Here is a 23,930-nt window from a genome sequence, read left to right as displayed (position 1 = left end):
ACGTCTGTTGTCTACGCCTTTTCGATGGGCTGTTGCGAGCTTCGGTACCGGTGCTATCTGGTTCATTTCAGGGGTCCCTCCTACAACGGTCAGTACACCCCCTCGTGTAAAAACTGAAGGGGTCAATAGGGCTAGGGTGGGGTGTAGATGCAGACTCTTGAACGGGTCATTTGCATAGGTCTTTCTAAGGCATATTGCTAGGTGGGGTCATCGGAGCTGGTTCCATGCAGCAGTCCGGCAGGTAGTGTGGGAGCGAGTGGGCGTAGGTGGGTCAATCAAAAAAAAATTAGTCTTTCAAAAAAAAGAGAGATTGAATGATTGACCATTTTTTTTTATACGAGTCAAGATCATTTTTAAGTCAACTCTCCCGGCGCCAGAGCTCTCCGGGGCCCGGCGGGGACCGGCGGCCGCGCACAGTCACTGACTTCGTATTTTTAAGTTAACTTTGAGTAATGATGAGTCCGTATCTCAGCAGAACTCCCGAATGAAAATGAGACAAGCGTGGGGGGCCCTGGACGTCGAGCAGCGTTGGCTAGAATTTCCAAGGCAAAGAGACAGACAACAAAGACAGAGCATTTAGAAGAGTTGATCCATGTGAATGTTGGGATGATGAACAAAGCCGAAGAACAACTTATCTACCATGCTGCAACCGGGAAAGTCGCGAAATTGCTACAGATCCTCAGGTCAGGGGCCGATGCCAGCTGTCGAGACAAGAACAAGCTGACTCCCTGTCATTATGCTGCGATGAATGATCAGGTCGCAGCCATTGAAGTTCTGGGCGATCACCATCAACTTAACTACGCCCCGTGTACTCTAGAAGAGGAGGCATCGGACGGAAGCACACCCCTCCATTTCGCTGCGTATTACAGCAAATGGCAAACAGTCAAGAAAGTGATCGAATTACACTTATGCAACATACGAAAAGAAAAGGATCAGAAGAAGATCCAAGATGAAGCTACCTTGAATCAATCTGTTCAGAGTATTTCATCACTAAATGTAAAATTGGAAAAGCAGAAACTGGAACTGATGAGATTTGAAGATGAATGCAAGCAGATACAGAGTGAGACGGAGCAACTCAACAATGATTTATCAGAAATTGAAGCAGGGACTGCAATTAAAAACCTAGAACACATGGCAGACAAGGCTAGAATTGCTTACGACGAGGAAAACAGACAAAACCAAACCTTGGTCTTGTTTAGAGGCCTTTGGAAGTTTCCCGATTGATGTCATTGCAGGTGAAGGCCGTCAATCATTGGAAGCCTATTAGCAAGGCGAAGTTTGAAACCTACAGCGAAGAGTTGAGGCAGTCAAACGAGAGGCTGTCTATTTCTTTCAAGGAGTATCAAGAGGTAAGAAGGAGTTTTTGTGAGCTGAGAATTTCTTTCTGAATTCATTTCTGTTGCAAGGCTCAAAACAATCTTGAATCCAGAAAGAGGAATGCCTCGTTGGATAAGAGGGAGAAGCTACGAAAAATGATCGTCGTAAAGGTGAATGAAAATTTCACTTTACTTGCGATGAATGACTTGGTATCACGGCAGCGACAACTAGAGCAAGCGGAAGATAATCTGAGGTCGTGCAGAGGAAGCTACGACGCATCCTCCAGACTGAGCGAAGACCTCATGACACAAACAGAACAGCTGAAGCAGTCAATCCAGGATGTTTCAAGGCTTTTGATGTTGAGACCAACAGAATTGATCAGCGAAGTTGAAATCAATGCACGGGTTCACAAGAAAGCCAATGATGGCTCCACTCCCTTGCATTGGGCAGCTTGTGCTGGGCGAAGTCAGACGGTTCACGTTTTGCTGGACATGGCTGCAAACCCAAATGAGCAAGACGAGAGAGGAATGACTGCACTGCATTGGGCTTGCAGTGCAAACAGCATGGTTCATCTTCCTCACGGGCATGATGTCACAGGGGCGACACGAATCAAAGTTGTACACTACCTACTCCGCCATGGAGCAAACCCAAACATTCAAGATGCTGACGGAAACTCGGCATTGCACTTGGCCACTGACATGGGCGACTCAGATACAGTGGAGCAGCTTCTCGATCACAGAGCGGATGCTGGCATTCCTAACAGGTTCCGATGTACCGCAGCACACTATGCCATGCAACATGGTAGCCTCGAAATAGGTGATGCTACTCTGAATCCCATGAAAGCAACAGCTGATAGTGGAGGTGTGGCAGCAATGGCTATAGCGCAGAGGTCAAAGGACGTGGTGGCAACCTTTTACTCGAAGAATCTTGACGGTTTCACGGGTATCTGCTCCCATTGACTTGCTGTCTTCTCATGCTTGTCCTTTTCAAAGCGATGGAGCTGAGCGTGATGAAGGGGCACCTGGAGTGTAGCCAGTTGGTGGCTGCTCAGTGCAACCGACAGCAAGAGGACCATGTTGAGGATCAAGTCAGGATCGCAAGGGCAGGCCTGCGCGACGACGCTCACACGGGCAAAGAACAGCTGCTGGGCACAAGATTGCTTTCTGGAACCCTCGCCGAGATCCAAAAGTACGATGGACAACAAGGGCTGGAGCCGAGCAGGTTTCGAGGGTGGAGCAGAAACGATCTGATCCACACAAGTGTCTCACCGACGTTGAATGATGCCCAAGAGAATCATCTTGGTATACTCGCCAGCTCCCCGATGGAGTAAGAGTAGATCTAATCGCCTGCTTTCGTTACTCGCCTGCTCCCGATGAAGTAAGATTAGATCTAATCGCCTGCTCCCGTTACTCGCCTGCTCCCGATGAAGTAAATCTAATCGCCTGCTCCCGTTGCAGTGAACGTCTCTCAGCTTCGCTCCTCTCGTCTCCTCTTGCGACCAACACAGCGCTACACGCGCATCCTTTACGAATCTTGAATGAAGGACGAGGGGTCCTTGAGACTATATTTGAGAGGGTAGCCGGGGGCGGGGGTGCAGCCGCAATGCAGCTCAGCGCTCTAACAGTGGCATGGAAGCATGCGGCATGGCGCGAGTGCGAGATGGTGGGGGTGGGAGGAGTTGGGAGGAGAAGTCCCACGTTCTTGCATCACTCGCCGTCATACCCCTTGAGGAGGCGAATCCGAGGGGGCGGAGAGGAGGGCGGGGGAGGCCAAAGCCGAGAAGAGGATACGAGAGGTCCGGGAAGACAAGAAGAAGCTGCTCAAGAGACCGACGAGGACGTGGACATGAGAGAGAAGGACCTGAAAGATGGGGAAGAATGTGACAGGCCAGATGGACAGGAGGAGCAGGAGCTGGTAACACGAGTCGCTGGCATTCCATTCTGGATGACGGAAACACCTGTGAAGCGAAGGCGTCCGGAGCAGGAGAAACCCGGTGATGAACAGAAGGAGAGCGCGACGCAGAGGTCGTTCAGCTTGTTTGAGGTGAGTTCGATGCACGATGATGAAGGAGTCAACCAAGTGTGAAGGCTCTTTTCAACCCGGAAAAAGTCTCGATGGCCACCCGAGCAAGGAAGAGAGAGGTAGGGTTGCGCTCCTCATCTCTTTTTCTTTGCTCCTGTCCTGAGAGACAAGTGTGAATGACGGTTGATCTGAATGACCTGAAGCTAGAGAAGAAGTTCGGCTCGAAAGGATACATAGAATCGCTCCCCGAGGCTGACTACATGGACGTCGTTCTCCTCCCCCTCGCTCTCCTTCCTGGACGGTGAGTCAACTGTTGTCACTCGCTTCTCGGTTCAAGCTTGGATGAGCAGCATGGGTGAAACGGCAAGAATGAGAGTGGCACAAGGAGTTGTCAACACCTTCCAGCAGCTTCTCACGTTGTGGTCGTGGGCAGTCACCAGGGTTCAAAGTTTCATCCAGCACCCACAACTCCCTTCATACAGACTTGTGATTGATTTCAGTGCAAAACAAGGTTTCTTGGAGATCGAAAGGCTGATGGTGGAGGCCATGGTATCACATGGCGATTTGATCTGCCTCGTGCTGACATTGGAACAGGTATGGCTGACGTTCATTGTTGGTTGCAGATTGACTGGCCAGACCTGATTCGTTGGGACAATTTTATTTACATACCTGTTGGAATTGTGTACATGGCTGTTAGCTTAATAGCGAATCTCTGTCTTGTTGATGCCGTGTAGATGAATTGACGATGATTTCATAGTTGTCTGTGAACTCGCGGAGCATCTCAACGGTCAAATGATCCGAATGCCTTCTATTCGAAACTTTGGACATGATCGAGATCATGTTGCGGCACTCTTCACCACTTGCTTCATACCTAAAAACATCTCATTCCAACTCCTTCAAACAAAGCAAGATCCTCTCACCCTATCCTTGCCAACGTAAGCTGTAGATCCACGTGATCAATCGCTCCGCAGCACTTTGTGTCCAGCACCTTGAACAGCAAGGAAAGTTCACCATCCTGCGCTTGCTGATCCAACGGCTCGTCACAGGAAGCACCATAGGTCTCTGTGGTGGCATGAGCAGGAGAGGAGGAGGGAGGAGAGGGAGATAACGACCGAATGCGATGCAAAAATCCTCGAAACCAACCACTCCCGTGTTGAGGACATCAAACATGTTCCAGAGGGAGTGCGAGTACGTGACAAGCTCCTCCTCCTCGACGTTGAGCTGGCCTCCGAACAGCGCTGCAACTGACAGACGGATGTCCTCCTTCCCCAGCATGCCGTTTCTCTGCTGCCACGTCACGGCAGGAGTGATGAGAGGGTGAGAACCTGGTTGTCGAGGAGGTCGAAGGCTGCTCTCAAACGGCTTTCACGGGACGGGTTCAACTTGATCTGCAGAACACTCAGACACCAGCATGTCCCCACTGCCTGACCTCCGTCAGAATCTCGACGGCCCGTTCCGGCTCGAGAGTCCTCTTGTTCATTGCCCCCAGCTCTGAAGCCTCCCAGCGTGAGTAGTCAGCTAGGAGGCCTCCAGCAGCCACACCGGCACTCATCGAAGCCTTCTGGACGCGAATCAAGGCTTCACACGCCACGTCACCCTGTGAGTCGCAGCAAACTATGAAGGCTCACCGAGAACGACGCAGATGAGGCCAATCAGACGCTTCTCTACCGACCATCCCTTGATTCTCTCCTACACACTCCTCAGAATTCAAGCTTTGCCACCTCGCCTTGCCACCTGCATTCCCCATAGATGGACCGAACTCAACCTCCCAGCTTCGTAGTTCTTGAACCAAGGATGAGATGAGCACTCCGAGCAACTATCTCAAATCATCAGCCATGCAAAGAAGCAGATAGTTTCATCAACGTGAATCGTTTGCTCGTGTCAACCGTCAACATCCCTTGGATCAATTCCTACAAAAGTTACTTGTCGCTCAACCAGCAACATCTCTACCTTGGCTTCCGTCGAGATCATCTTCCAGATGGGATGCTCAAACGTAAATGATGCTCGCTGATACACAAAGTTCAGAGGGAGGAGCCCGTGAATCATGATACCTTAATACTCTGATATTTCGTGATTACATTCTTGTGTTGAAATGGAGGATTTCCGCTCAGCATCTTTGAAAAGGACAGAAGTCACTGAACGCTGGCACTTGAATTGGCAGGAAGAACCAGGAACAAAATGACTCCCAAGCTCCACACATCACACTCAAAGCCGTAGCTGACGCTCTTGTTAACGGAGAGGGTGCAGCAAGCAGACTTGTACCCGCATCTTTCAAGGACCTCGGGCGCGATATAGTCCGGCGATCCGCACCTGCTCGAGGTAGTGAGGAAAGCATAGACACGACTGATGTGATACAAGACTGATGTGATACAAGACTGATGTGATACAAGACTGATGTGATACAAGACTGATGTGATACAAGACTGATTTGACACGACGAGACTGATACCCTCCAAGCTCTCACCTCGACCAGAAGCGTTGGCGAGGAAGGAGGGCTCGTCTGCTCAGACCGAAGTCACAGAGCTTGATGGTTGCGTTGGGGCTCTGTGAACTCTGTCATCAGCATCCTCGACCAGTCTAGCACTTGCCAAGTCAGAGAACAAGATGTTTTCAGGCTTCAGGTCTCTGTGAACAACGTTCTTGGTGTGGAGGTATGAGACCTGCCCTCGCCTCATTGTCGCCCGAGAGAGATTCGTGACCCACCGCATGAACAATCTGCCCGAAGCAACGTGCTGCTTCTTCTTCGCTGTGAACGAGCTAACTTTACTTGATCATTTTGAGACAGACAATCTTGATACCAGTAGTGTTCGCTCGCCGCAATGCGATCAAGCAGCTGTCCTCCATCGGCATACTCCATGACGATGAAGAACTGAGAAGCTCATTTCAGCAGGCTTGAAACAATCACATATTGTAACAAGTGCAAAAGTACCCAACATAGAGAAAGAAGCAGCAATTGCAGTACCTGCTGATCGTTTTCATATGTTGCATACAACTTAATGCAGTTGGGGTGATTCAGACATCGCATCACTTCTACTTCTCGCAGAACTTCTTGTAGTCGATTCTGTTCTTCAAACAACCGTTTCTCTAAGATCTGCAAAAGAATCAAACTGAATCTAAAAGAAGCTGAGGTTATTCATATGGTAACAGATGCAACTTGCCTTCACTGCTCCAATGTCTCCCGTGGATCTGAAATAAGGTTGAGAAATCCTCCCATAAAATGTGTGAAAGTTGCGGGCTTGCCTGTTCGTGGCTCGCTTGACGACGCCAAAATTACCTTTTCCAACTTGTTCCTTCTCAACCACCCAATCTCGTTTGATCCCCTTTTGAAAGACGAGAGCCTTCAAACCACAAAGAATCATAATCCTTCGACCGGCTTCACTACCGTACCATCTTCGACGACACCACAGATCGCATTCTCGAGGAGATTTCCCATCTTCTAGCCCCCGGAACAGAAGCATGGTGTTCTGTTGCTGCCTCTCCGTTCGACATGAGGCGTGTGAAGAGGCTGAGCTGGTTGTGTAGCGTCTGCATTCCTCCATCAACCTTCACCTTGCCGCTTGCCTGCCATGCCCCGAAATTTACTTTTCTCCGGGAAACCAAGTAAAACAGACGGTTATAGCCGTTATAATGTTCAGCGAGGGGATGCGGGGTGACGGCTTGTCAATTGCTGCGATGCGGCATGGCGTGCAAGAGACAGAGGGCGCGGCGGCGATGCGCGTGTAGAGAGTCTTGAAGTCAATGCGTGTGTGTCTACATGTGATAGATCAGAAGCTAGTTCGGTAGCATCGACAAGCGGCAGACCACGATGTGCCTTCGCTTCTCCCTGTGTCTCCTGTGGCTAGCATTGTCGCTGACCGCTGCATTGGACAACAACACCGTCGTTCCTGCCAACGGACCGTGTGCTGGAGGATTCACCGTGACCCTGCATGCAAGTGACTTGGGAGATGGGGATTTCAGTCAAAAAGCCAGAGTAGGCGGCACAGCTTGTGACAAGACTACTTGGGTATCGTTGACCACAATCGGCTGCCAAATAGCGAGTTATGGCGGGACAGGGCAAGACAAGAGCATTGTAATCACCATCTTGAAGTTCAACCTCGGAGTCGCTCAGACTCTTGAGCTTCCTCTACCTAGCAAGTTTTCTTTCGATTCTCCACAAATCGATGCGTTTGCTCAGTACAACGGGCCAACCACTGGAGGGTTTGCAGTTTCCTTTCTCGGTTCCAACTTCGCTCGAGCAGACTGGACACCCAAGGCGTCCCTGGGCTCTACAGCATGTGAAGCAACGAGGTGGAGATCAGAGTCAACGATTGTGTGCCAGAATACTCCCTCAACGTCAGAGTCGCTGCCGATCTCATTGACAATGTTTATGAAGGAAACGGTATCGTCCACCAAGTATTCATACGACAGACAGAAGGTGCTATGACAAAGTTGATTACTGCTGCTGCTTCTTAGCGTGTTGAAAGATTATGAGATTAAGCCCATCGAACGCTGTTACGATCGGATCACAAGAAATCTCCATTGTTGGCGCAGGTATTACACATCTCTTGCCACACACAGTCTCGTGTCGTGATTCGCAAACAAGGATTCGGAGTGTATGATGTGACACCACGAGCAAGATTACAAGCCAAGGTATTCAAGCTAGGGGTTTGTTGAACGGTCAAAGCGTCACGTTCACCTTTCAGGATACAATCGACGGAAAAGCTTGTTTATCAAGCACATGGGTTTCCGATTCCATCGTCAAGTGCAAAGTGATTCTCAAATGACCTCGACATTTTTGAAATATGATGCATGATGGTGTCCAAAGGTTCCAGAGGGGTCAGATGCCGGTGTAAGCATCTCAGTGACCATGGACCAGAAGATCAGCACGATCTTTAATGTGCGGCAATGATAAATGTGTTGCAAGCAGCTCTTACAGAAGTTTGACAGGTTTTCACTTACAACTCACCTGAAGTCACAGCTATAGCACCCATCAACATGCCACTCACTGGAAGACAGGTCTGATCTAGTTCTTGTCCTTGAAAGACGTGACTGTACGACAAGATCACGGCCTTTGGGAAAAATTTCGGATTTCGAAATGTGCAGCGCTCGTTGAGGCTGGTAACGAATGTTTCTTGCCTTGTTTGTAACGTTCTTTGGCGTCACAATTGCCTGCTTTTGCCCCCCAGGGAGATACAGTCTGCATGTCCTTTCTGTGGCTCTCAGATTCAAGTGTCACTTGCATGTCAAATCCAGCATATGGCGACAAGGTGAACGTTGTTTCTAGGAGGAAGGATGTTCGGTTAAGATTGTACGATGCAGGTCGACGTCATCTTGACTGTTGCAAAGAATCTTGCTGTTCTTCCTGCCAGCCTCACTTACGTGCTGCTCTCACTCTCTGCCGTGCACTTGTGATTTCTTGTGCCAGGATGCCCCTTACATCGAAAACATGATGAGGAGCAACGGCCCAGCCTCCGGCCAGACGACGGTGAGTGAATGGCAATGGAGCAAAGGGTTGATTTGACGCAGGTGACGTTTCGAGGAGAGAACTTCGGAGCTTACCAGCTGACGCCGCGTGTGCGCATTGGGGGCACGAGCTGCATTCAGGCAGACGTTCTCGCGACCCTTGACATTGCTCACGCTGCTCTCAGACGGACTGGGTGTCTCAGTCGGAGATTCGTTGTCGTCTGGCCCCAGTGACATACGATGGGATTTACTTTCGAGGAGAGTCGAACAAGGTCAGTTGTCATCTTCATGTGACATCATAGTTCATGACTGAGTTCATCAGTTTGACATTCTGGTGGGCACGAAACTCAAAGAGGTTCTCTCTTTTCTATTGCATCCTGAAGTTGATTGTGCCATTTGCTCCAAACAGGTTCCAAACGGTTTCACTTACGACCAAACATGCATCGGCCCATGTGTTGGGTCCCTTGCATGTCCCTCAAGGTTTGCTGTCGTGAGCTTCCAGTCGTTCTTGTTGAGTTGCATGCGCCGTACAGCTCCAACGGGCAGGCGACTGGATGTGACGGTAGTCACCGCCGCTTCCTCTCCTCCCTCTGCTGATGTCTGCTTGTCTTGCACAGGGTCAACGAGCGGAGACATGCGTCACTCGTTCAACAGTGTCAGAGTGAAGTCGGACGGGTAAGCAAGCGCACGCTCAGATCTTAACATGATTCGCTGCGCAGCTTTGCTGGCACAAGTGTCCTGCGAATCCACGGGAACTTTACAGGTTTGATTGTGGAAAGGTGAAGGAGAGAAAGTGACAAGAGTTGTTCAGTGTCCGGGAGAGAGGTGAAAGTTGGGAACACAACTCACTATACCATCGGTCTGCTTCCAAGTTTGCTCCCACGATCTGATTTTCTGGTGCTCCAGTCCGGCCGACTGAGCAGATCTACAATAATGATGTGGAGATCAAATTCGGGGGGATCTTTCCTTGTGAGATCCTCCTCCCTGCCGTCGGCGACAGGTCCAAACGCTCGCGCTCTCTGCCGACCCGCCCTCACCTCTTTCTCCTTGCAGCTCTTCCGTCCAGCAGTACGTAGACTGTGTGATGCCGCCGGGGGTTGGGTACGATCATCGGATTCAAGTGAAGGTGAGCCCTGGACTTGTCTGGCCCCAACGGTTGACTAGTCTCGAATAGATTCGCAACGCGACTTACAAGGCGTTGGTCGACGGCTGCACAGGTCTGCCTGCCTCGGACTTTCACTAGTGATTTTTGCGGCTCTACAGCCTCCATGAAGCTCTTCGGACAAGGAACTTTCTTGGGTCAACCCTGGGGCAACTGCTACATGCCGACGGTCTCAGAGACCTGCTGGCCCGCGAACGACAAGCTAACATTGAAGCTTGCTAGGTTGGCACGGACTATGTCTTCGCCAAAGACTTCGGCCTGAGCTACTCCTACTCAAGGCGAGGAGACTCTCCTCCCTTGCTTCTCTCACTCGCTCCACCAGCCCAACCATCTCTAAGCTCACCCCGGGTCATGCACCCAACGTGCAGAACGCTTCCGTCCTGATCACCATCGAGGTTAGAGGATGGGAGAGCTGGGGTTGAGCTGAAGAAGAGCAGGGGAGCAACTTCGGAGGGGCGGCAAGGGAGATGTACAGGACGAGCTGCGCAACGAGTACGGAAAGAGCCTGCCTGCTCTTGAACTACAACGGAGCGGTGACCCGTTCCTTCCTTGCTCTGATGATTTACCTGCAACTACAACCAGATTCTCTTCAACAAGACTTGCCCCAGTGTCAACCTGCTCGCTCTCAACGCACTGACGGTCGGACACTTGCGCGTGCTGCCGATGGCAAAGTGATGGTGTGGCAGGGAGCGCAAGTGAAGTCGGAGGTGGAAGGCCGAAAGTTAGCTCTTTGCTCCACCGAGCAGGTTGAGGAGGTGAGGAGTAGCCAGCGTTGTGACCAGCATCACCAGGCGATCACGTTCAAGTGCGTGTACGCGTTCGCCGAAGGTCACTTGCTCTCATCGCCTCCGCTCCCTCCCTCCTCACCTCGTGACTGCTGGTCGTTGGGTTCTTATGATCTTGGCAGCATACACAACATGCATCAACCGTTGCAGCCTGGCGTCCATGGGCTGCGGACGAAAGTGAGAGGAGGGACGAGTGGAAGGGACGGAGAAGCCAGAGAGAGTAGAGGATGCTGGAGGGAGTCCGGGAAGCACGAGTGATGATGAAGCGAAGATAGAGAAGGGCAAGGAGAGCAGGAGGCGTCATCGCTGGACATGGCCGAGAGAGGAGAAATCTTTGACTTGTTCGCAGTTGTCCTGACGACAAGCTCATCTGCGAGGCTCTTCCCTTCGGAGGGAGTCAGACGATGACGTTGGTGGTCGGCGGGATGTCTTCCAACGGTTTCTCCTTCTCCTATGAGAAGCCCCAAGGTGCTGAATCAGTAGCTTGTGACCCCTGACGCTCCTTGCTGAAACCTGTTGATCTCCTGCTTCCTCCTCCCCTGAACTCTTCTGACCTGTGACAGTCTGGAGTGTATTTCCTCCCGAGCTACTTGCTGGAAGCTCCAGCCTGGTACCTTCCTTCATCATCGATTTCTCGCAGCTTCGTTTTCTTGCCTTCTTCCTCCCTTCCTTCTTAAGCCCATAGCTCGCTTCCTCTCTCCTCTCTTCTTCATCTGATCCTTTCTCCTCTCCGCTCCTCTCCTCTCCCTCTGCTTTCATCTCTTCACTTTTGCACATCTGAACTTTTTCAGCTCACCGTTGTCGGCTTGAACTTCGGAGTGGATCTGAATGCTAATTACGCTGGCCGACAAGTTTCAGCCGAAGGGTATGAAATCTCGACATTGTTGTTGGCATCCTCAGCCCCGTAGCTCCTCCCGTCCGCTTCCTCCATCTCAGCTCCACCCATCCTCTTCTGCCTCTTGTCTTACAGTCTGAGCGTTTGACCACCAGGGTTTTGACCGTCCCGTATGATTCTCAACTTGTACCCTTGAACGCGTCGTCCATCGACTGGTGGAAGTATGCGCAAGTAAGAATCCGATCCGATCTGAGCATGAGCTCATTGTCGTCCCACAGTTCCAGATGTGCTTCAGCTTGATCACCGACGCGACAATAGCAGAGATGAGCCAACTGCAAGCAGCTGGTAAGATTACTGCAGCGCAATCCTTGGATGATGACCTTGGCGCAGGAACCGTATCAGCAGACATGTTGACGAGTTTCAGGAAGTGCGATGGAGGAGTAGTTTTCTCGGACAAGGAACTTTGTGGTCATTCTTTCTTGGCTTGGATTGACATTTTTTCCAGATTGTACTGAGCAACATCATCGTCAATGGAGTGCGTCTGCAACAGATGGTGACAATCTCTGGCGATCGACTTCAAGTAACTTGCGAATGTTTGGAAAGATTGTGCAATCACCTTCAGTCTCGTTGCCGAGCGGAGATGGTTTGTCACACCAGCAACAAGTTGGGAATGTCTAACAGATGTCTTGCAATCAGTGAGGGTTCCCGTCGACGCCATCATGCAGGCTGTTGGTCTCAGATCTCAAGTCTCCACCAGCAACTCCACCATCACCTTCCGCGCCGCCTGCCGCGACTTCTCGCCGGCCATGGGAAAGGATGTCATCTTCTTCACGCAGGGAGCGGTAGGCACATTCTTCCCCCCCAGGAACTACTTCGCTGCCGTCTCGTACCCGGACGGGACGATCAAGTTGGCGACGGGAAGGACTCAGAGCATCGTGAGAGGAGGCGGTGACGTCAGCCCGAGCTAACGGCCATACAGGCGGAGACGAAGAACATCTACTCGTCTACCTTTGACGGGATCAACGGCTGGTACGAGTTCGCGTGGCAAGATGCTGCCCCTTGGTTCTCGGAGCGATCGAACATCTCTGTGAGAGGCGGGGAGAGGCAGGGAGGTGCTGCTGCTGGGATGACTCAACTCGTTCTCCTCTAGATGACCATCTTCAAAGACATCCTGGTCGTTCTTGGAGGCTATTCAAATGCCAAGAACACTTTCTTCAACGACGTGTGGATCTATGCTGCAGACACTAACATCCGCGACATCTTCGTGTATGCCTCTAATTCCCCTCCCCTCCTCGTCCTCCTCCCCTCCCACCACCTCATCCATCTCTTCCTCCCCTCTTCTTCTCTCGGCCTGCTTTCTCTGCTCTTTCTGCACATCTTTCGTCTAGTCATCTCGCTGCAGGACTGCAACGACTCCTCAACCGAAGCTGGCCAAAGGAGGTGACGTTCTGAGGCCGAGAGGAGTGGAGAGCGACTAAGCTGTGAGTTGGCAGAGACTTTCAGCGGCTTCTGGATCTCAGTCACCTCCTCTGCCCCCTGGTCAGCCCGCAGCAACGCGCAGGCAGTGGAATTCCAGGACAAGCTGTGGCTCATCGGGGGACAAGGGGCAGCAGGATGGACGGCTGACTTGTGGATGACGGTCGACCTCAAGAAGTGGAGCCTGGTGGACTCGAACACGGTTTGGAAAGGGAGGAACAACATCTTTGCGCTGGTGTACAGGAGCAAGCTGTGGGTGGTGGGGAGCGTGCAGGCTCAGTTCTACAACACCTTCTCCTCCCCCGACGGAGTCAACTGGGAGATTGTCCCCGACTCCTGTGCTCTTACCATGGTCTTTCGCCTGCGGAAGACTAGGCAGGTTATGACTCCTCGACAGGTCGATGTGCAGGCTGCGGTCGCGTACAGGGACTATATGATGCTCTTCACCCTCGGGTGTCACGACTACACCGCAGGGCAGCACGAGAAACCAACAGGTCCGCTGTCATCCGCCTTCTCCACTTTCTCCTCCTCCTCTCTTCTGTCTTCTCTTCAACCTCCTCTCTGCCTTCTCCTTTCTCGTGCTCTCTGCCTTCTCCTCCTGACTCCTCTTTTCCTTTTCTTCCCTCTCATTCTCTTGGCAGCCTGCAGCTCGACACAGGAGGGGCCGCAGCTAGAGAACCGGATCTTTTACAGCACGGTCTGCCCGTGAGTCTCGGGTTGTCGCAGGAAGTGACGGGGCACAGGATGGGGTCGTCTGGCGTCTGGCCTACCGGCCCTTCACCCTCAACAGCTTCCTGGTGCCGGAGTTCCATCTCTACGAATGGTCCCACAGACTTGTGCTCCTGCTGTGAGATGACGAGTCGGTGCAGGGTCGGGAGGACTTACGGCGAATACCGGCAGCCTTACTGCGCCTGCGGCTGGTCACTGACTCGTTGCAAGCAGGTACGGGTTCGCCGTCTTGGTCCATCACGACACTCTGTATATCATAGCAGGGCAGCAGCACCAGGTGCGGCTCAGTTGCTGTATGAGGGAAAGAAAGCGCGTGACTGGCGGTAGGCTTACCGCGACAGCAACTACAACCTCATCTTGAGTTCGCAGAAGTTGGTATGGCAAGGTTGCAGGCAGGGAGTATAATTTCTGACTGGGTTGTAGATCCAATATCGTGAGATCTACATGAACGATATCTGGTTGTCCAAGGGTCTGGTTCCTCTCCAGAAGATATGCGGGAGCAAATCTGTGAACTCTTTCTTGTTTTCTAGTCGAGCTCGCTGACCCGCCCCGTTGTCAGGACTTGACGCCAGCGGCGATTCTGAACCGACTGCAGTCACCGCAATATCAACCTTGCGCAAACCAACTTGACATCTTTGCGAGTGTGGAGAAGTAGGCTTGCCTCTGAGTAGTTGTTTCAATGTTTTCCTAGATCAAAACCGTCTTATTTCCGCACACCATCAAGGCTCTCACCAACACCGCAGAGAGAACGATCCATCTCACTATGAGGACTGACAGTGCGGCAACTACTCGGAATACTGGAAGAGATGCCACACAGCCGGTTTGAGCGACACCGTGTCATCTAGCCAGTGGTAATCTACGAGGAGTGGAAACTTTCAGGGGTGAACGTGTTCAAAATGTTGGTTTGACTTGGCGGGAGGGGATGCGGAAAACGACCGAGGGAATGGCGAGAGAGAGAGAGAAAGAGAGACAGAGCGACAGAGACAGAGACAGAGACAGAAGGACAGAGACAGAGACAGAGACAGAGACAGAGACAGACAGAGCGTGAGAGAGAGAGACAGAGAGAGAGAGCGAGAGAGAGAGACAGAGAGAGACAGAGAGCTGTAGATTGAAGCATCGCTGATTTTGCCTCTGCCCGAATTCACAGAGCAATGTGATTATTGGGCTAGAAGAGAGGACACGAATGTGTGATGTGAAAGCTGACGCTGGTCTTCGCTGCTCGTGAGCACAGATGGATTCGCAACTGCAAGCTATTCTTCGCAAGAAGAAAGCTCAGCACGATGCTGCTGAGGAGCTGGAATGGGCCACAGGCGCCAAGAGAAAGGAAGAAGTCGATACGTCGAGCAAACTAGAAACCTCGAGTGGCTCAGTTGAACTGTTTGCAACTCAAGAGTCGAAAGACTTGCCATGGAAAGACTCGATACCGTCCAAAGGTAATCCCTGCCGTAATCTTTGCATGTTTGACCGTTGGGGATCAGAGGCTCAGGAATCAAGATTAAGTATATTACAATCAGCGTTGGATGAGCTCTCTGACGATGACAACCAATGATCATCGAGGCTTCCTAGAAGAGCATTCCAGCGCAACCAGCGAGAAATCGGGAGCGGAACGGATCTCTAAGTACGTCTCTATGATCTCAGAGAGCTCTTTCCTCACCTGATGGAGCACAACAAGTTATTCTTTGAACAAAACATGACGATCTTGTACAGTTGTCAAAGTGGGTCGCGGGCCCTTCATCTCACTCCGGCTCTCTCCACTCATCATGCCCATCAAGTCCCAGTCAGTCCTCAGCTTCCGTATGCTCACCTGCCTCGCGTAAGTCCCGCCATGCGGCCCCGCAGGTCTCACCAGCTTCTTGATAGCAAAGTCTCTCCAATTGTTGAGCTCCGAGAGAGAAAGCGAAGCCCCTTCAGCCCCACGCCCCTCGTCCTCCCTCTGACTGGCTGCTAACACGCGATGTAGCCAGCAGCTTCTTGCCCAAGCAAACGTGGCAGCCGTAACGACGTGTGGGTCGCGTTCGGCAGGTCTACATGACTCGCCCAAGACCTGTCCCTTCACATTGTCGCACTCCATGACGATACATTTCTCTCTCACCTTTCCATCTGTCAGTCAAGTTCGCAACTCATCTCTTCACCTTCCGTGTGAGTCTGATGCAACCGAACATGTGGTGAGGGCCTTCCGCTGAAATCTTCTTGCCAAGAGTCGACAAAGCAAGATCGAGGTATGCAGCATGCAGACTTGAAGTATGCCACTGGCACTTTAGCTTCACTTGGTTGAGGGAAGGAGTTGATAACTTCGTGGTAGAAAGGAAAGGAGGTTGCTTGCGATCTGGCAGGTAGGCGAGAGTATTTCGCCTAGACCCCTTCGAAGTGGGAGAAGCTTGAGCTTTAAACATTGCAGATGAAGGGAGAGCGACAGAGGTTGAAATCCGTTCCCTGTCTCCTTCTGACTTTGCCTTAACCTTACAAACAAACTCAGACTTTGACGATAGAAGAAGTTCGCACCAAAGGAAGAACGCGGTAGGAAGACAGGTGAATCGAGCCAAAGGAAAGAGACCAGACGCCGAGGTCGGGATGAGCTTGAATAGTTTCATGCACACCTTCGGTTTGCGAGACAGAAGATGAAAAGAAGATGGAATCTTCTGCTGGAAAGAGAGAGTTGAAGTCGCCGATGATGAAATGTGCTCCAGAAGAGGTATCTGAATCGTCTTGAAGCGAAGGTTGGAAGGAGACTGATATGCTGTTCCATCCTTTTGTATCCTCACAGAATTCGCTTCTCAGAACGCAATCCGACGGGACCTGGCCCAACACATCAAAGATGAGCATTTCATTTTGCTTTTACAACAAGTGAAACGGTACCTCTTTCTTTTCATTCAAAGCTCGCTTGCAATACTTGTTCCTACCACTTGAAATCATGGGTGATTCAAGTATAGCTATTCTCACAGGTTGAAGATGCTTGAATCAAGAGCCTCGATCTCTCCCTTGAGTTGTTTCCTTCTCCTGTCAATTTGCGAAATCATCTGCAAGATTCAGGATCAGAAAAATCCGGCAGGATGGCAACTTGACCTCCAAACTAGATTTGATGGAATTCGCATGTCGTTCTCCATGGCCTTCTTTGAGGCATCAGGATCTGTTGAGTTCTTTGTCATATTCACCTTCTCGCACATCTTCCTTCGCTTGGTAGCCCTCATCTAGCTGGATGATACACCCCTTCGACGTAGCCACATGGATCTTCATTCCATCGTCTTGGCTGTTGTCACGATGCACATGCAAGTCCACGACCTGACAGTCAACTTCAACTTAAGATATCGACAAGAGATCTCACTGTTACCTTCACCGCAAGCTTGAAAGTCTGCTTCGCCTCGCACTTCACTCCGCCGTGCTCGTCGGTTGAGAGCTGGAAGCGAACGACAACCCCAACACCTTGCAGATTCTCTCAGAAACCCGTCAGTCTTTTCACAGCAGATACTGAGTAGGAAAACTTCGCTTCCAGAGGTCGAAAAGCTCTCTATCAATGGAAGATTTTGGAAGTCAACTTTTGACATCTGCAGCGAGCGGAGGAAAGTTAAACTTGGCCACGAGTCAACTGACGCAAAGAGTACCCGATTGCTGTGACGATCTTGATGGTAGAGAGAAGACTCGATCCCTGTCTCAGTGATGAAGAGAACGCTATCTGCTCGGGTCAAACATCAGCCGTCGCCCCTCGTCGTCCGGCTGCACTTCACCGGCGATCTGCCGCTTTCTGCTCGACAAGCTGTCGGGACTCAGGGAGACACCAGCGATGAAAGCGGAGGGTCGATCAGCCTTGAGCTCTTCCACCCTCTTCCTCTTAAACTCAGCCGGCATGCACACCGGACTTGTAGAACTCACCCGATAACTGCTGCTGGACTCCAGCTCAAGGAGGTAAAAGCCCAATGTCGACCTCCCTTGGGTGAGAAGGACAGGACCTGAACAGGATAGTCTCAGAGGAGAAGAGCAAGCATTAGTTAGGCTTCAACTTGTAGTGCAGCCGAAGAGCCGGTCGAACAAGAGGCCTGCGAGTCTGAAGCTGTTCTTGGTGGGCAAGAGGTCGTCTTCGCGGATCTCAGAGATATCGCGGAGTATCACAGCTTGTGCTGCAGAGGCCTCGACCTCTTGGATCATCGTTCTGCTCATGCTCGAGGCCCTTTGACTTGTCAGCCTCAACTGCTGTGGAAACATCCAGACTGAAGTGTCTACCCCTCCCCCTCGCCATCCGAGTACCAACAAGTCCTGACAAGAAGTGAAGCAAAGGAAGCTTGACCCCACTGCTGAGCTGCCTATGCACATGGCCCTTCCTCTCCGCCCCGCCATGCAGCTATCTGCTCCCATCGCGATCCCTCCAGGTTTGCCAGCTCGCTCCAACTCGCTCCTTGCTCGCTTCCCTTCTCTGACGTTGCTTGTTTCAAACTCGCAGCACCAGACGTTCCCGTCCCTCGTGAGCACGAAGAATCCTCCCATCTGCACCATATTTTGGCTTTGAGCAACACATTCTGCTGGCGCCGTCAGCAGCCACCGGCACCTCGCTTCCTCCTGGTCGCTGTGAATCCCAAGGATCCCAGCGGGCTGCACGCCCACCAAGAGCCATGAGGAGCGATCGCCCTCAGCCACCCGACCAAGAATCGCTCCCTCCTGCTGCAGGAACAAACGATCCTCCACCACACGCATCCTGACGAACCCTCGACCTCTCTCCCTCCTTCCTCCCTCCGCTTCTCCACGCTTCCCTGCCGCTTTCCCTGCCCGCCTCTACTGGTTGGACAACCTCACTGCATCCCTGCTCCTCTCCTCCGCATCATCCCATCCTCCCTCCTTCTCCTCCCCTCCCGCTCCCCTGCCGTTCTTGCTGCCAGCCTCACTGGCATTTTCAGCATTTCCACCGCATTTCCAGAGGAATTTTTGTGGCCTGGTCGCCCATCATCTGCGCCAAGCGAATGCAATGGCAGAACTTGATGCGGAGACAGCGATGGCGGCGGCGGCGATGAGTGTCATGTAGAGTGTGCAGGAGAAGAACAGGATGCAGGAGAAGAACAGGATAGTAGAGAGGAGGAGAGAGGAGGAGAGAGGAGGAGAGAGGAGGAGAGAGGAGGAGAGAGGAGGAGAGAGGAGGAGAGAGGAGGAGAGAGGAGGAGAGAGGAGGAGAGTGAAGGCGAATGCGATTGATGCCTGGACAGATGCTGGAGATCTCAGTGGTGCTGGGACCCGATAACGACGCCATTCCTCTTCTCTCTCCTCCTTGCAGGCAACACTAACATCACACGAATGAGAGCGACTCTGCTGATTGTGCATGCGGCAGAGCTGTGCCGTTTGATGCCTGGCAAGCCATGAAGATGCTGGAAGAACAGTTGGTGTCCTCATGTACACCGGAGAGAAGGGAAACTACGCAGGAAGAAGAGAAAGCTTCTTCCGATGACATGTGCGTTCCTCTTTGATGTCCTGTTGCATCTGATGCATCATGGTTCATAGGATGGTAGAGGAGCAAGGGGTGGCGACGAACCGAGTGATACCTCGCTGCTCCTCCATTGGCTCATTCTGACCGCAAGAGTAGTCTCCGTCTTACAACTCAGATGAGCCGATGCAGACTCTGATCGCCCCACAAGTTCCCCCAGCAGATCCCTACCTGCTTGTGCGGTGAGAGGCGACACCAGCTGGTTCTGAGCTGACTGCAACTGCAGCGAGCGGTGGCCTGCTGCTATCAAGCTGAGAAGCCGCTGCTTCTCCTTTCCGAAACCCTCCCATCGCAGGAACGGCCGGCATGTGAGTAGATGTTGAATGTGTTGCAGTCTCAGCTCGGTGATACCGGGTAGATTCTCTACCTGATACGCAAATCGAGGAGGGTATGCGACAACCTTGCGCTGTCGGTATGTTGTTCCTCTACCTCCCTCAACTTAGTCTTCTTGCCGCAAGCATGCGCTGTGGATCTCTGACAAGCTCAAGCTTCCGCTCCTTGCTATGGTGGTGACACAGCGAGAGGGAGATCGCGAGGGCAACGGGACGAGTGAGACGACGAAGAAACGAATATCGAGAAAGAGGGCGTTTGAAACCAGTGCGATATGCTCGTTACGACACGCTCTTGCTGCTCTACATGTAAGCACAAGTAGCTGCGACGTGAAGGCTCATCATGGCCTCAGGTCCCTCTGATAGGCTTCGAGACAGAAAGCCCGTGGGTCTTGTTGGTGCAATGGGCCGTCGTGACTGAGACGCACATGATCATCGCGGGTGAGTAGTCTTGGTCTTGACGCGAGACTTGACGCGAGTCAAAGATGACGTCGACTTCGATCCCTCGCTCGTCAAGGCCCCACCCGATGACGTCGAGTTCCCCTGCCCCTTCCACGGCATCGACTCTGACAGCATCTTTCCCCAACATCTCTACGCTGCATCGCTGGCGGAGGTGCGACGATGATTTTTGGATGCGTGAGAGAAACATGATGTGAAGGAGACGTTGGGGGACTGCGTGATGAGGAGGCGCAGCGAGGCTTCGAAGCTTGTCGCTCCCTTCCGTCTGGGAGGAAGCAGCCTACCTGAGCAGAAGAAAGGATCACCGAACAAGGAGCAGATTCTTCCTCTGCGAGCTGCGAATCTCGGGGTGCAAGCAGGGCTCTTCTGCAAGCCGACGTGTGGGGTCAACCCGTTAGAGCAGGTGAAGACGAGGACAAGGCTCCCCGCACGCCTGAAACCTCCTGCAGGCGATTCCTTCCGCAGACCTCGCGGAATTCTTTTTGAACTGGCCAGTCTACGTCAACAAGGAAGTGGGAGAAGCCATGGAGAAACGAAATGTCTCGACCGTCCGGATTGACTGGGACGGAGTCAAGTCAGAGCTTCAGGACTGGATAAAGTGCTGATAACGCTAGTGGTTCTCACTTGTTCATTCTTGCTGCAGGCTTGAAAGAGAAAGGTGCCCCGCAAGCGTCGAAGCCTTCACCTTGAATTCCTGTGAGACTTTCTCTTGTCCTGCTGACTCGTTGATGGGCGGCAGGCGAGGAGAAAGCTTTGCCGTACTTGCACCAGGCTTTGCTGGAGTCGCTGCAGGACAGCTCAAGCATTCCCAAGACGCAGCAGAGAAAGTCGGATCGTGTCCTGGCATTTCCCTATTCTCATGTAAGGAGACGCCAGCTGAAGTCACTTGCTGATCTTGCTTTGAGCAGGAAGACGAAGGAGAAGCACTCTACGAGGAGCTCGAGAGCTGCCTGAGCTCGGGCGTCGTCTCCTCCTGCAGGAACTTGATTTTCTCATCCTCCCTCGCTTGACTTGCCTGCGTTCAGGCTGCTTGCTCTCCTCCTCGACCTCCTCGACCTCCATGGCGACCTCAAAGTGCTGAAGTTGACCGGCGGGCTGACGCTAGACGCGCATGTCCAACCGAGCAAGGACGCGCCGGTGGCCGTGAGGATGGACGTTAGCAGGAACAGGATGCTCGTAGGAAAGCCACTTGAAGAGGAGGAGGGAAACCACCGCGAAGACTCGTGGGTGGAGATAGCGAAAGGGATGTGGGGGAGGAGCGAGGAGCTCGAGGAGCTGGAGTGAGCTGGTCGTGAGAGTGCGGCGGCTGTGGGTGATGTTGGGGCAGGTCAAGAAACTTCACGAGATCCAAAGGCGTCAAGCAGGTCCGTCAGCCCCAAGAGGCTCCAGGCACGCAGAGCTGACTCCCTCCCCCAGCTCGAGCTCGTTCTGCTGCGAAGAGAGCATGCGTCGGCCTTGAGCTACGTGCATCGGTCGAAGGTGAGAAGAGGAGGAAGCGAGGGCTGGTGTCGGAGCTGACCGAGAAAGGAAGGAGGAGGGGAAGGGCGTACTCTCAGCATCTTCGCTGCCCTCTTGGGTGCAGTTCGACCTGATAGCGTACGAATCTCTCTCAAGGTGAGGAGGGCGAGGAGCTTTCTGATGCAGCAGACCTGACCGTGGACAGCTCGAGAGACGCGACGGAGGAGGGAGAGGAGGAGGAGGAGAACATACTTCAGGGGACAACGAAAGACAAGACCTGGAACTGCCTGCAGGTAGGGGAGGGAGGAGGCGGGAGAGTCTCACCCCCTCTCAGCGCCGATTGGACCTCACGGGAAGGATCTCTTTTCCTACGCTCGGAGTGAGGCTGTCGGGCCCGCGGGTTTCGGCCTGACGGGTGGCAGGTGTGGGTCCAGTCGCTGCTCAGCTTGACGGGCGGACGGGCGGCGAAGGCTCTGGAGATGGGGAGGAGGATACTGCGAGAGATGTCGCACGACGGAGAGAAGGGGCCGGTCGCTGCTGGGGTGAAGGAGCACAGGAGGGTAGAGGAGAGTGAGGTGCCGCAGGTGATGGTAGAAGGTCTCGCGATGCTGCATAAGATTCCTCCTTCCTCTCAACGACTGCCCGTCCTCGGCCGCATCCCCCCAAAGAAGGTGAGCGATCGACATGCTTGTGACTAGGCTGACATGGGGAAGGTGGGAGAGGTCAAGTCAAGAGTCGGCGGGGAGCTGAGGTGCGCCCGCTAGCTTCCTGCCCTCTCTGAGACGCTCGCAGATGGTCGAGCTTCGTGGGTAGCTGGCTGAACAGCAGCAAGTGAAGTGCAATGCAGCGACATGAAGACACATGGAGGGGGAGATGAGGGGAGGAGGATGCGAGAGAGATGTGAGCTGAGTGTGTGGGAGTGAAAGTAGAGATGGTATTGTAAGATAACAGCTATTTGACATGAGACGAGTGTGACCGAATCTCCTTCTCTATCTGCTTCAGATAGATGGGAAGCTGAGAAGGGAAAAAGGTGTCACATGGAAGAAAGAAATCAAGTTACGAAAACAAGGCAACAAGTTCACAAGAGAGCAGGGAAATAGAGGTGGGAGGAGGTAGAAAAGGAAATATGGCGAGATAGAGAGAGAAGACAAATAAGATCACAGCTGGTTGATCCCAACTCACTCCAATGTTGCTGAACCATTTCACCACCCAGTGCGGAAGGCTTCCTTCCAGGTCGTTACGATACCTGAAGGTCAGGCGTCAACAATCCCACTTGGTCGGTCTCAGCATTACAGCAACCCGACGTCGACTCCTTTCCCGTCCTGCCGAGAAAGCGAGCAGAGGAGGGGGCAGGTGAACGAGATCAGAATGTAGCTGCTTCCTCTAGGCTCCCTCACCTTGGAAGGACGAATCTGCGAGTATTGCACGAAGTCCCTCACCCGCACCTGTCCCCCAGCTTAGACCGTGCTGGTCCTCAACAAGGAGTAGCAGCACCAGCGAGGGATCTCTTGCTATCAACACAGACTCCTCTGCCACAGTCTGCACAACCTTGAGCGTCTCGCGCAGGTCAACCCACTGACCTTGCTGACGGCGATGCACGAGCCATCCTCTCGGCAGACGATCCTCCGTCTACACCCGCCTGCGTCAGCCAAGGTTGCAGGAGCAAGCGACCGCACCTGAAGATGTACTCCCTGTCGGATAGAGGCCAAGGAAGGTCCGTCACCCACCGCACGACCTGATCGGTTTCATGGCTGTTGAAACCACATGAGTTCAGCTGCTGGCGCTGGGACTTTCTCGTTCCTCGAGATCACGTTCAAGGCGAGGCACGACGGGTCCCACGTCTTGCGCTGTGTGAAGTTCGTTCCTTCGAACGTGGCGAGCACCTGAACCCCTTGAGCTACCCTCAAGTGGACCGGTCATGCTCCCTACCGCGCTGCTCGTAACGTTGTGCAAGGTGCCGGAGGCTACGAAGGTTGTCGCTGCTGACCCTTCCTCGAGCTTTCCCCAAACGCGCAGACCGTCCGGCACGTGCCCTCGTGGCAGCTCCTTCCAGCTGGGGTAGGAGATGAGACCGCGAGAGGAGGAGCGGGAGGGAACCTCGAGTCGTAGGACACGTCAGGGATGTCTTGATGCAGCAGACCTGAGCCCAGGGTTACAGCTCGAGGGCAAGGGAGGAGGGGGAAAGGTTGGGGGAGGGGGAGGGGGAGGAGGTAGGTAGCTCTACCGTGGCATATGCTCATGTCCTCATCTGTGATGCTTCCGGTCCTGGTGGCTGATGAGAAAGCAGCATAGAAGCAGAGGATTCTCACTCAGACTTGGAAGGTGCGATCCAGCAGAAGACAAGAACAACAACGCAGAGGCGGAGGTACCTTGATGGCATTGACCTCCTCTTGCTTCTGCTCTCCTCACCCAAATGTCCTGTTCTCCTGCTCCTGCTCCTGCTCCTGCTCCTGCT

The 23,930-nt window shown here is 52.8% G+C and overlaps 8 protein-coding genes across 8 annotated transcripts; 4 read left to right on the top strand and 4 right to left on the bottom strand.

Moving 5' to 3' along the window:
• Positions 1-1,715: 1,715 nt before the first annotated feature.
• GUITHDRAFT_57440 (hypothetical protein) lies at positions 1,716-2,123 on the top strand (the record flags this gene model as incomplete). The annotated part of the gene is made up of 2 exons (XM_005835321.1): positions 1,716-1,770; positions 1,915-2,123. Coding segments are annotated over 2 exons (264 nt in total), but the record flags the coding sequence as incomplete, so codon positions are not given.
• Positions 2,124-4,032: 1,909 nt separating this feature from the next.
• Positions 4,033-5,310, bottom strand: GUITHDRAFT_106003 (hypothetical protein; the record flags this gene model as incomplete). The annotated part of the gene is made up of 8 exons (XM_005835320.1): positions 4,033-4,210; positions 4,260-4,401; positions 4,452-4,623; positions 4,665-4,727; positions 4,769-4,830; positions 4,882-4,917; positions 4,968-5,028; positions 5,290-5,310. 8 exons carry the CDS (start codon positions 5,308-5,310, stop codon positions 4,033-4,035), a joined length of 735 nt encoding a protein of 244 aa, XP_005835377.1.
• Positions 5,311-5,471: 161 nt separating this feature from the next.
• GUITHDRAFT_68809 (hypothetical protein) lies at positions 5,472-6,406 on the bottom strand (the record flags this gene model as incomplete). Its single annotated transcript, XM_005835319.1, has 6 exons — positions 5,472-5,556; positions 5,602-5,652; positions 5,810-5,883; positions 5,913-6,004; positions 6,094-6,208; positions 6,302-6,406. Coding segments are annotated over 6 exons (522 nt in total), but the record flags the coding sequence as incomplete, so codon positions are not given.
• Positions 6,407-7,144: 738 nt separating this feature from the next.
• GUITHDRAFT_106002 (hypothetical protein) lies at positions 7,145-14,423 on the top strand (the record flags this gene model as incomplete). The annotated part of the gene is made up of 47 exons (XM_005835318.1): positions 7,145-7,753; positions 7,803-7,869; positions 7,922-7,968; positions 8,022-8,087; positions 8,144-8,215; positions 8,266-8,334; positions 8,380-8,436; positions 8,505-8,585; positions 8,638-8,697; positions 8,744-8,803; positions 8,845-8,892; positions 8,967-9,053; positions 9,104-9,136; positions 9,191-9,261; positions 9,315-9,343; positions 9,399-9,456; positions 9,501-9,544; positions 9,593-9,640; positions 9,688-9,781; positions 9,835-9,907; positions 9,956-9,998; positions 10,045-10,165; positions 10,266-10,338; positions 10,381-10,476; positions 10,526-10,582; positions 10,630-10,689; positions 10,735-10,771; positions 10,851-10,905; positions 11,078-11,196; positions 11,292-11,338; positions 11,520-11,593; positions 11,719-11,794; positions 11,842-11,908; positions 11,954-12,003; positions 12,069-12,116; positions 12,167-12,206; positions 12,260-12,498; positions 12,543-12,650; positions 12,714-12,829; positions 12,966-13,003; positions 13,057-13,533; positions 13,681-13,736; positions 13,783-13,862; positions 13,982-14,045; positions 14,096-14,143; positions 14,192-14,275; positions 14,328-14,423. The coding sequence occupies 47 exons, from the start codon at positions 7,145-7,147 to the stop codon at positions 14,421-14,423; spliced, it is 4,242 nt and encodes a 1,413-aa protein (XP_005835375.1).
• A 576-nt stretch (positions 14,424-14,999) lies between these two features.
• On the top strand, positions 15,000-15,317 carry GUITHDRAFT_106001 (hypothetical protein; the record flags this gene model as incomplete). Its single annotated transcript, XM_005835317.1, has 2 exons — positions 15,000-15,201; positions 15,247-15,317. 2 exons carry the CDS (start codon positions 15,000-15,002, stop codon positions 15,315-15,317), a joined length of 273 nt encoding a protein of 90 aa, XP_005835374.1.
• On the bottom strand, positions 15,318-18,451 carry GUITHDRAFT_136895 (hypothetical protein; the record flags this gene model as incomplete). The annotated part of the gene is made up of 12 exons (XM_005835316.1): positions 15,318-15,422; positions 15,573-15,860; positions 15,901-16,227; positions 16,271-16,344; positions 16,366-16,564; positions 16,625-16,664; positions 16,709-16,765; positions 16,832-16,895; positions 16,921-17,047; positions 17,097-17,188; positions 17,491-17,712; positions 17,764-18,451. The coding sequence occupies 12 exons, from the start codon at positions 18,449-18,451 to the stop codon at positions 15,318-15,320; spliced, it is 2,283 nt and encodes a 760-aa protein (XP_005835373.1).
• A 653-nt stretch (positions 18,452-19,104) lies between these two features.
• GUITHDRAFT_105998 (hypothetical protein) lies at positions 19,105-21,027 on the top strand (the record flags this gene model as incomplete). The annotated part of the gene is made up of 13 exons (XM_005835315.1): positions 19,105-19,196; positions 19,247-19,280; positions 19,329-19,411; positions 19,456-19,537; positions 19,588-19,641; positions 19,688-19,867; positions 19,912-19,999; positions 20,044-20,171; positions 20,217-20,420; positions 20,467-20,615; positions 20,661-20,713; positions 20,757-20,878; positions 20,926-21,027. The coding sequence occupies 13 exons, from the start codon at positions 19,105-19,107 to the stop codon at positions 21,025-21,027; spliced, it is 1,371 nt and encodes a 456-aa protein (XP_005835372.1).
• A 322-nt stretch (positions 21,028-21,349) lies between these two features.
• On the bottom strand, positions 21,350-23,930 carry GUITHDRAFT_151876 (START domain-containing protein). Its single transcript, XM_005835314.1, has 20 exons — positions 23,785-23,930; positions 23,700-23,740; positions 23,573-23,615; positions 23,405-23,528; positions 23,276-23,358; positions 23,152-23,226; positions 23,056-23,104; positions 22,970-23,014; positions 22,873-22,920; positions 22,769-22,797; positions 22,658-22,721; positions 22,268-22,489; positions 22,189-22,226; positions 22,060-22,146; positions 21,898-22,017; positions 21,810-21,854; positions 21,681-21,768; positions 21,549-21,631; positions 21,434-21,496; positions 21,350-21,381 (listed from the first exon to the last, which is right to left on the bottom strand). The coding sequence occupies exons 1-12, from the start codon at positions 23,853-23,855 to the stop codon at positions 22,427-22,429; spliced, it is 735 nt and encodes a 244-aa protein (XP_005835371.1). The 5' UTR covers positions 23,856-23,930; the 3' UTR covers positions 21,350-21,381; positions 21,434-21,496; positions 21,549-21,631; positions 21,681-21,768; positions 21,810-21,854; positions 21,898-22,017; positions 22,060-22,146; positions 22,189-22,226; positions 22,268-22,426.

The sequence above is a fragment of the Guillardia theta genome (assembly GCF_000315625.1).
Source record: "Guillardia theta CCMP2712 unplaced genomic scaffold GUITHscaffold_22, whole genome shotgun sequence".
Lineage (NCBI taxonomy): Eukaryota > Cryptophyceae > Pyrenomonadales > Geminigeraceae > Guillardia > Guillardia theta.
Note: the sequence above shows the minus strand (reverse complement) of the source record. Positions and strands in the feature narration are given on the sequence as shown.